Here is a 10475-nt window from a genome sequence, read left to right as displayed (position 1 = left end):
CAACCACTCACGCTGAGAGTTCGATTTCCAGCTCCGTCATACACAGGACACTGTATTCTGGTAAAGGTGCTTCACACTTTAAACACTGTATTTACTTCAGTCTTGCTACAACAGTTACCAGATGCAGGGTACAGGAGTGTGGCTACAACAAGCGATTGTATAGTTTGTGGTCATGTCTATATTGCTGTTCATATTGAGTTTCAATCTATATTTAAAAAAACAAGAACAAAACAATAAAACCTGCCAGTGGAGCCCTCCACTCACCCACCATCTCCCCAGGAACAGAATAGAACAACATGAATACTGAAAATAAAAGTGAAGAACGAAGAACAAAAAATGCAGATCACACAAAGAGCGCCCATTAATCATTTTTTTAGTCTTGAGTTTGAGAAAAGGTTTGCATATCAACATCAGAGTAAAAAAAACACACAAAAAAACAAACCCTCCAAAAAAATAAACCCAACAAGAAAGACAGATTAACATAATGGAGAGATTCAGACAGATTAGCATAATGGAGAGACAGGGAAAAAAGTAGGACATCCAAATGGCAGTTATTATAGTCTGCGATGATCACATGTGAGGCATCCTGGTGAAATCAGGCACTCGTCAAAATAATGAAATCGAAGAAATCTGCATTTTTCGGGCCAGTTAGGGAATTTTTTTCGTTTTTGGGGGGGGGTTTTTTGGCTCAACACCTTGTCATGTCTATTCAAAAAGACTCTTATCTGTGGATTTTATGGAACAATGTTGATAAAAGGTACAAAAAAATGTAAACTTGCAGTTTCCAAGGACTCTTGAGCTATGGAAGTCACAAAACTTTGGCAGCCATCTTCTAGCTTATTTTATTTCTGAAACCAGGAGACCCCACCTCCTTCAATCGCAAATATTTTGACTTCTATTCAAGATAGATGGATATTTTTTTCATCAAATGCAAGGCAAATGAACAACCTTTAAGGTGATACCAATAATTCCAAAAATGAATGCCTGATTCCACCACACCATGACACATATCTCATCACAATGCAGCACAAATAATTGTAGAAATCAATAATAACAAAATCTATTACAATGTAAGCAAAGTTGTGAACAAGGTTTATTCAAACACATTTACTCAAGCTACAACAAAAGGTACAACCATCTCTGATATTGCACATAGTAGTGGTGGGTGGGTGATGAAGAAACAGCTCGGACAACTTCACCAAACCACGAGCAAAGCAATACGTTTCTCTCAGACTCTCACTTCGATCTTTATAAATCTTTCGTTGCATACCTCAGTTACACTCAAACTTGGCATAAAAACAGACACACTTCCAACTAGAAGTACTAACAGATATCAACAGTGAGCAGGAGACTACCAATCAATTATTATAGCTTCTTATTTTTTATTCATAGCCCAGTCGAGGTCATGTAAACACCTGACAAAATAATAATCATGAAAGTGTGTCATCACTTTACTGTGATAGGAATAATACATTATGTATATCTACTGCCTCACAAACTTTCTCCATCAACAGAAAGTTAATAAACATGAGCTGTTCAGAATATTACCAATAGTTCCAGACACTGTACAATGATATCAGCTGTTATTAATCAAGTTTCATATTCTGCACATTAGCTTAAAGAAATAGTGTTGCAAACATGAACTGTCATGTGTCGTGTAAAGCTAAAAATTAATTTACAACCATAACAAGAGCTACATTCCCTCTAAAAGAATTTAAGACAACAGTAAAACGGATAATAATAATAATAATAGATAGCATTTGTATAGCGCAAATCCCCACTTAACAGAAACCTCTATTCGCTTAACAATCGATAATATTACGCCAGCAGACCTGAAAGCATTTTGAAACAACCTGCTCAGCTTCCTGGGAAGCAGAGCAAGCAGCCATTTATAGGCGCTAAAACACTAACACACTGATAAGATCTTTCGCTGTCTATGGCTAGGTACCCATTCCCACCTGGGTGAAGTGAGGAAAATTTGTGTAAAGTGCCTTTCACAAGGACACAATGTTGGGCCCACGGCTCGATCACTCGAACCCGCAACCTCACGATTACGAGTCCGGTAGCCTAACCACTAGGCCATCGATGCCACGAAGGATACAATTACAATGCAGATTACACAGAAGGATCCACCAGCCATCCTAATCCTTTCAACATAATAATCAACTAATCATCATCGTCATTGATAAGTATAGCATGTTACAAATTCCCAAGGGAAAACAAAACAAATATCCTTCAACCAGAGTTTACTGGATGATATTTCTATTCCATTCCTTTTCATAACAGTTTTCTCTGTTTTTCTTAGAAACTACCCACCATTATACTATATAATTTTATCTTTTTTTCATATAATCTTAATTTCTCATGACATTTGAGGAACTAATTGTAAAGCACTTCACAACACACCAGCTAATAACAGCCAAACTTCACAAAAATGAGGTGAATACCTCTTCGACGAATAGTAACAGTGAGAAAGAGGACAAGAAAACACTTAAAGGGTTTTAGACCACCTAGCCAAGAAATTGGTAAAAATATGCATTTACACATTCTACTGGTCTTTCTGAAGTGCACAAAATACCACTGTGCTACAGATATATCCACTTGGTAAAAAGAGCACAGAAACAAAACCCCTTTCATTATTGTTCAACCACAGCAAAAAAAGTAACTCAGAACTTGCAGAAAATCAAACACACTGCCTTGGAACTCATACCACCAGCACATACACATGTAATAAAAACATACTCCCACTCACAAGTATTTGTTCATTGTTCACACATTGAGTGACTTATCACAACAGCAACATAAACATATGTAAAACAACAGTGGTTTTCTCACAGGAATGGAAAAAAAGTCATGAACATTACAATATTATTGAGCTTTCAGCATCATATGGGAACTATTGTGAGCCTTTGATTTGAAAGAAAAAATCTATCCAGTAAAATTCCATTTCTTGACATTGTATTTTCTTCCAATGAGATGCCTTGGAGAAGAAAAAACTTCTAAAGTGAGAAATTATGCAATTAAACAAGGACTTTCAATCTGCAAAATGATAGAAACAGGTTCTATTACAGCTGACATTTCAAGCAGCCATAGAAACCGACATGCAAGATATTGATGATTTTAAGGTTTACAGCAGCACAATCACAGACATGTTCTGTTTTATTACAATGTTCGAACCATCTCTCTTCCGGAGAGCATTCCAAAATCCAACGCACAGCATCTTATACACTTAGTTCTAATCCAAAACAGAGCTAAAGAAATAAGTCCAGCTATCATTTAACTTTGAGTGAGTATAAACATACAGGAATGACAAAATGACAAATAAAGTAAAATTCATTTGACTAACATTACCATATCAGTCATGGGAAATTTATAGACTGGCATCTGGATTATCTCCTTTATTTTTCTTGTATCACATCAGTATTTTAAACGACAAAAATAAAGGAATCGAAGGGCATTTTGCAAAGAAGCCAAAACACATTTTTTTTCATGGAAAAATAGTGACTACGGGATACTTAATAAGCTGCAAAGATTTGAAAAGTACTTTAAGAGAATGACCCAGTTCCATCTTAGACAACCAAAATCTACTTTTATGTTTTAAAAATATGGGTTTAGGAATCCAAAAGAAACCTGATTGAATTAAGTCTTGATTGAGTAACTTCTTAAAATAAATTAATTTTGTTACGAGAGAGTAAGCACCAAGTCATATCACTATGAAATGAGTAATGAGACTCAAGAGGTCCCAAATTAAAATAACAAAAGACAAAAACTAACACAACATATGTGGCTAGCTGCTGGATATTGGACTCGGGGCAGCCAAACGTAGCTGGAAATTCTCATTCTGGAGCAAACCTGTGCTTGACCGCTGTCCAGAGTAAGAGTTGGGCTTCGATAACTCTGTCAGGATGGCCAGCTGCAGATTTACAAAGAGAGAAAAAAAAATTCCTTTCAAAACATATCAGACTCACAAATTCAAGAAAGTAGAGGCAAACCCAAGCTCGGTCGTTCTGGACATTTCACTGGGTGAAATGCTTTTACTTCTTGCCATTATTTCCCAGTCTCCCTTATTGCAAACAGACATTAGTTTGTTCGTTCACATGAGGTAAAGAGAAATACATGACATAATAACTGTCATTGAGTACAGGGAAAGAGCAAGACAGACAGACAGACAGGGTGCAACAACGGGAAAGGAAAAAAAGTAGGACTTATCCACGATGCCCTTCGACTATCCGCGCTAACAGATATGGGAATACACATATGAAAATGGATATGACAGTGTTGGATGGTCTAAAAGTCGACCAATGGCTCTTGGATGTAAAATAACAACAAACAGACAGACACAGAAAGTCACTGTTGGGCTGTGAGGGCCTTCTGCAGAAAGGTATACAAGACTGAAATTGCATTCTAAAGCTAGCACAAATTTCCACTCTTACATAAAGAAAGTAAACCCTTTCACCACACTTTGCTGCTCTTACAAACTTTGGGAAGCTAAAAGCTAATATAAAAAGGAGCTGACAATTTACAAGAGCTAGGCCACCTCAACGAAATGTCATTTTAATTATCAAAATTTCCACAAGCCCTTTAACCTGCAGCTGAAAGGCTTTGGATACAAAGTGATCAATTCCTGAAAAGTTTATTATAGAAGAAACATTTTTTTAAACTTTCAGATTGTCTCATCACTTCAAATGTGTACTGGAATTCAAGAGAGGTTGGGAAAGTACAATAAGGCCCACATTTCACTAGCAACAGATAAGGTCAACAGTTATACTGATGAGAAACAGAAGCTGTAGACCACACCAAAGCAACCACCAGTAATCCACCAAGAAGCTTTTAAAAATACTCACTCTTGATGGTGTCTTCATTGACTTCCGAATGTTCTCAAAAGCTTGTAAATGATGAGGGTCTAAGATCATCTGTAGACAAAATACATGAGTTTATTAGGTCGTTTTTTAAAATCTACATTAAATTAAATATTTTTCCTGGTAAACTACTCTGGTGGGTGGCAGTTTTATTGCAAACCCCAGAACAGACATCAGTAATGATTGTTTCCGAAAAGCAGCCGGTTACAAGAACACCACCTTGACAAGAAGAAATTTGACAAGATTGGACAGGATGAGGCATAACTTCATTGTTCAACTACTGGCACAGAACTGTGTTCACCCTTCACCCCAACATACACAAATACAGCTAAGCACGGATAACTCTTAACACATTGGAGATTTCCAAATGTGTTTGATACATCCATAATTCAGGTTAACCTATTATGAGAAATTAAAGATATACCTGGTCCAGGAACGGCAATTGTACGAGCTATCCGTGATTTAGAGTTTTCCATGTTCTTGTTATTTGTGCCCGACTGTAGACATGATATCATACTAACTCCCCCTTCGTACATACATATATGCACACACTCTACATCTTCAGTCCACACACACAGTAATGGCTGGACGCAAGACTGATGCTCCCAATAGCATTTGTCGGAGCCTTTCATGCAGCCATCAAAATATTCCCCCCTCTCTATAGACACTCACAAATACCCTTACAAACACACACAAAACATCCTTTACACTTATTCCCCTCACCCACACACTCACTCACTCACTAATGCACCCACAAGCACCCCCCCCACACACACACACACACAAACAAACCTCATAGCCTCATACCTAAGAAGGGTCATAGTATACTAACAACTAACAAAGGAAACATTTGTAACACCCAGCAACACCTTCCATCCAACCACTCTCTTTTGGTCTGCGTCTGAGCAAATGAACAGACCCTTATCTGACAGGAAACAGAAAAACCAAAGGGGATGATAATCATACCTCGGTGGTCTCTTTCTTTTCTCTGCGGCCCGATTTCATCCTGGCCTCATTGTTGGAGAGTGAGCGGTGGAAACGCGAGCTGGTCACGGTACGAGAACTTCTGCTGTTGCTGCAGTGGTAGCACAACCACAGCTCCTCTCCATCCAGAACATGGATTGAACCCACAGCCCTCAGGCATGGCATGTGGTAGCTGTGGCCACACCTGGCCACAAAAGAAAGCAAAAATGTGAGCAAGAGACAGATAATGTGGGCTGAGTGTTTGAATTCATTCAGGATGGCAAAGCACAGTATGCTACACAACAGTCAGCAATTTTTACTGGGTTACGGCAATCAGTTTTGGCATCTGTGAACCAGTCGAGCAAAATCAGATTCAACTAATTCTTTGACTAAATAAAAATTTCCAAAACTCATTACAACAGAGAAAAGACCACATATCAAACAAAAATTCATACAACTAACTTAGGACCCAATGAATTCCCTCTCCTTACAAATAGCCCTCTGTGATGCATCTTTCATACAATGTCTAATTTCAAAGGCTTCAGTTGGTGCTCAGTGGCATACTATCTACATCTAGGGTAATCATTTCTGTTTTCTTTACCTGAACACCAGGATCGTCTCAGCAGGGGTTGCCTCGGTGTAGTTCTGGTTACAAATGTTACAGTTGTCCCCCCTGGGTACAAAGCCCCTGGTCGCAGTCTGCGTCAAGCTACGCAGGTGGATGTGCAAGTCATGGTAGAGAAGGTTCTTACATGTCTCCATCAGTGTCTGGAACAGGCCACATGAAGTCATATATGTGTTACAAAGCGGTGGAATCAGGCACTCGCCAATTTTTTGGGCATGCAGAGTTATTGCTATCATCTTAAATCTTGTTCATTTGTCCTGCTTTCGATGAAAAAAATATTCATCTATCTACAATAGAAGTCGGGATATGTTTTAATTGAAGCAGGTGGGGGTCACTTGGTTTCAGAAGTAAAATTAGCGAGAAAATAGCCGCCAAAGTTAGGTGACTTCCACAGCTTTAGAGTCCTTGGAAACTCTTGGAAACAAATTTTCTAAGTGCATGCTTTTTCTCCCCATGAGGGCCCAAGGTACTTCAAATGGGGATCATAAATAAAACCAGGAAGCTCTTCAATTGCATAGTAATATTATGCAAAGCTTAATGACTTTAATGGATTTGCATTACGTTCTCTCTTTATCACGTTTCATTACAAACATAATAATATGACTAGACTCTATTTGCAATGAGACAATGAAGCCAAACTAAAAGTCATACAAGTATTCAAAAATAAAATAATGTTTTAGACTTTCACATAAAGGTCTCTACAATGTAAATTGACCATTAAGTTCCTTTTGAAGGGCATTCCATTCCAGCAACCCTGAAAATGAGAATGGACTCTCTTAACACAGTATTACGCTTATGGACAATAACTAAGTTCAAAAGCTTAATGTACCAGCATCTGTGGCACAGTGTTTAGATGCTTCGCTGTTGCACACAAGAGACCCGAGTTTTATTTCCCAGTAGGGAGAACATTTTTATAAAGTATCTGTGTCTTTCTGCTGACCAATTCAGTGATGTGTATATGTCACTTTTAGATTTCTGACCATGAGAGGGTCATAGCGGGTTTACCTCCCCCGGAGATAAAGAGTTAAAAAGGAATCAGTATTATTTCCTCGAAACAGATAGAAGAGGATGCTCAGGACAGGCTTCGCTGGAGTAATGTTGTTGATGGCCTGTGCTCCACTGGGAGTTAAAAAGGGCAAGAGAGAGATTATTTCCTCTCCGTCCGGGTTGGTCCTGACAGGCAGGGTCCGAACCCACCTCCTGAATTATCTAAATTGTGTCCAAACCAAAGTAATAGATTTTTTAAATACAGTAAAATAATCATATAGACAAACAAATCATTGCTTTGGAAAAGGGAATGTGTAAGCACTCAGCCTATTTATTTTTGTACTGCACTGACCTCCTCATAGTTGTAGTTCTCCAGCATGCCAATGATAAGCTCTTTCACCTCACCAAACTTGCCAGTGTTGTAGGCTGGATCCTGATGAGATATGAGAACAAGACTTTAAAAATCTAAACAAAACAAGAACACGCAGAAATCATCAGCCAAAATCTAGTCAAGTCTGAACTTCTACAAAAACTTTTCTCCTGATCATGACACATAATACGCCTCATCAAGTGTACAAGAACAATTACTGAAGACGCAAAATAAAGAGTGATTTAAAACTTATTTCATCACGCATTTCCAGAGAAGTGAAAAAATGAGAAAGTATTTTCGTCGCCTGTACAAAAAATAAAGTTCCTCCAGAGTTGAGAATTTGCCAAAACACCTCCTAAAAATAAGGTTGAAATCAATACGTAGGTTATTCTCTTGCCAGAGAATGTTAAGAAAGACTTTGAAAAAGAAAACATACTATTTTCCATGGTAAAAATGAGGAGAAAATGCAGGTAATCAAAGTATACATAATCATAATATGTGAGGCAGCGTGGTAGAATCAGGCTCTCGTCAAAATAATCAAAGTGAAGAAACTTTTTCCGCACGTTTGTGAATTTTTATCAAACTTTTGTTTTGTGGCTCAAAACCTTTCATGTCCATTAAAGAGCTCATTTCTGTGTGGATGTTTCTGAAAAACTTTGATTTTTCAACCCAGGCTGAAAGGTACAACATCCCAGGAAAAAAGACCAAGATACTCTATAAACAGTCTCCCCACTCTGGAATCAAACTCATGTCTCTTGCATGCAGCAACAAAACACCTGACCCCTACACCACAGATGCCAGTAGAGAGATATATAAGTTATGGGCATGGACGAGATACCATGTACTGTATGCACATTATATGTACAGACCCCATTTACCCATTGTTCATTATTTTAAACTTTTACTCATTCATCAACTACACATTATTTTTACAAGACAAAAATGTGAAAAATAATTCCACAAGGCTCTCATACTGCAAAGTTTTAGGCTTACCTGCATGATTTTCTGCAAGATTGCCGGAGGAGAGATGTAGCCCATCATGCTGTTTAAAACATGATGAGTCATCTCTTTGAAGTCTACAGGAGAGAGAAAAAAATAAAACAACATCACTATAATATTCCTAGACAAAATTCAAAGTAATTTATACAACCATGCACAACAGCATCACAGACCACTTCAGTGAACAAAGTCCTGAAGAATCAAACAAGCTCACAGAGTCCCTAGGTCTGAATTCATAACCTTCAAGTTTATTGAACTGGAGATAAAAGCGACACTTTCAACATGAAAATACTGGAGTGTGTATAAAAGGTATCGAGTCCCAGAGCCCTTTGAACCATTAACCTTAACAAGCCCATCATTCCTTGGGTCTCTAGTAGGCAAGTAATTAATGAGTTCAGGCTCACAACAAATGTCAAGCATCTTGGGAAAACAGCATTTAGGTGAGTTGTCACTGGGATGTGTCTTTGAGCAAGACACAATACCCCAGCTTACAAACAGTGCACTGCACAGTAGTGACCAACAATGGTATGTTTGTAGTATATCTCTTTGTTTCAGTATGTATGTACCTATGTATTTATGGACCATATTTACATATGTATAATAGCCTATATGTTACACCATTGTAAACCAAATTTCCCAGCAGGGTTGATAAAATTGGAATTTCATTTTTATTTTTTCATCAAACGGGGTTAGGCCCAGGCACACCAGCTTTCCAGGATGCCGATAAATTTGTCCACGGCTATATGGGTTCAAAGAGTTAAAATTCATATTGACTATACCCACAGCTTGGTTGTCCTGACCTCAAATTTAGTGGATTGTGAATACAGCACTGCCTTTAAGTAATTTATACACCAGGTAGATATTCATGTTCTTAAGAATAAGAAGAAGAAGAAGAAGAAAAATATGAATAAGAAATAAGAATAAGAATAAGAATATGAATAATGATGATAATAAAAATAGAATGCATTAATACAGCACCGTATCCCACACAAGACTAAGTATAAGCTCTGAGCGCTTTACATCAATGACATGATCACTGAAAGAAAAACCTCACACATACAAAAAAAACCCCTCCAAAAAACCGATTTCATTTGAACAAGAAAATCAGTTCAACCACATAAGGAAAAACTTTCTCAGCGATACATTTTTCTTGGCTGTACAAACAGGTCAACTTACTGTCCATGGCCTCTTTGTCCACCGAGTTTTTCAGCTTCCTCTGGGGGGACACAATTGCCTCCAGCAAGGGGAACCACAGAGCCTGAGAGATTAATTATAATAGGTTGAGTAAAGAGAAGCACATCAACACAAATAACTTATATTTTAGAGCAGTGAAAGTTTTAGTTAGTTTAGTTGAGGTTTTACGGCGCTCGCAACTGCATAAGGTCATATGAGAGCCAGACGATTAGAGGTGTTACAAGAGAGTAACGAAAATAAGAAAAGAAAAAGGGGAGACAAGGACGATAGATGTTTGATAGGAAAGAAGAAGCAAACCACACCTGAGCACCTGCCAACCGATTAATAGGTTGAGTAAAGAGAAGAACATCAACACAAATTACTTATATTTTATAGCAGGGTGAGTGTGAGACATTTTTCTGGGGGGGTTTTTTGGTAAGTGTTTTACGGTGCTCGCAACTGCATAAGGTCATATGAGCGCGCGGGACACACCTAATAT

The 10475-nt window shown here is 38.0% G+C and overlaps 1 protein-coding gene across 2 annotated transcripts in view; it reads right to left on the bottom strand.

Moving 5' to 3' along the window:
• Nucleotides 1-2345: 2345 nt before the first annotated feature.
• Nucleotides 2346-10475, bottom strand: part of LOC101848760 (vacuolar protein sorting-associated protein 8 homolog) — a 45995-nt gene continuing 37865 nt past the window's right edge. For both annotated transcript variants that reach the window (XM_013084409.2, XM_035970586.1), the window contains 7 exons: nt 9980-10061; nt 8798-8880; nt 7787-7867; nt 6424-6590; nt 5826-6027; nt 4845-4913; nt 2346-3913 (listed from right to left, as the gene is read on the bottom strand). In XM_013084409.2, coding sequence (XP_012939863.1) covers nt 3788-3913; nt 4845-4913; nt 5826-6027; nt 6424-6590; nt 7787-7867; nt 8798-8880; nt 9980-10061 — 810 coding nt within the window. In that variant the 3' untranslated portion in view covers nt 2346-3787. The remainder of the gene's footprint in view (nt 3914-4844; nt 4914-5825; nt 6028-6423; nt 6591-7786; nt 7868-8797; nt 8881-9979; nt 10062-10475) is intronic.

Source organism: Aplysia californica, unplaced genomic scaffold, assembly GCF_000002075.1.
Source record: "Aplysia californica isolate F4 #8 unplaced genomic scaffold, AplCal3.0 scaffold00291, whole genome shotgun sequence".
NCBI classification, from domain to species: Eukaryota; Metazoa; Mollusca; class Gastropoda; order Aplysiida; family Aplysiidae; genus Aplysia; species Aplysia californica.
The sequence above is the reverse complement of the archived record's forward strand: the minus strand, read 5'-3'. Positions and strand labels throughout refer to the sequence as shown.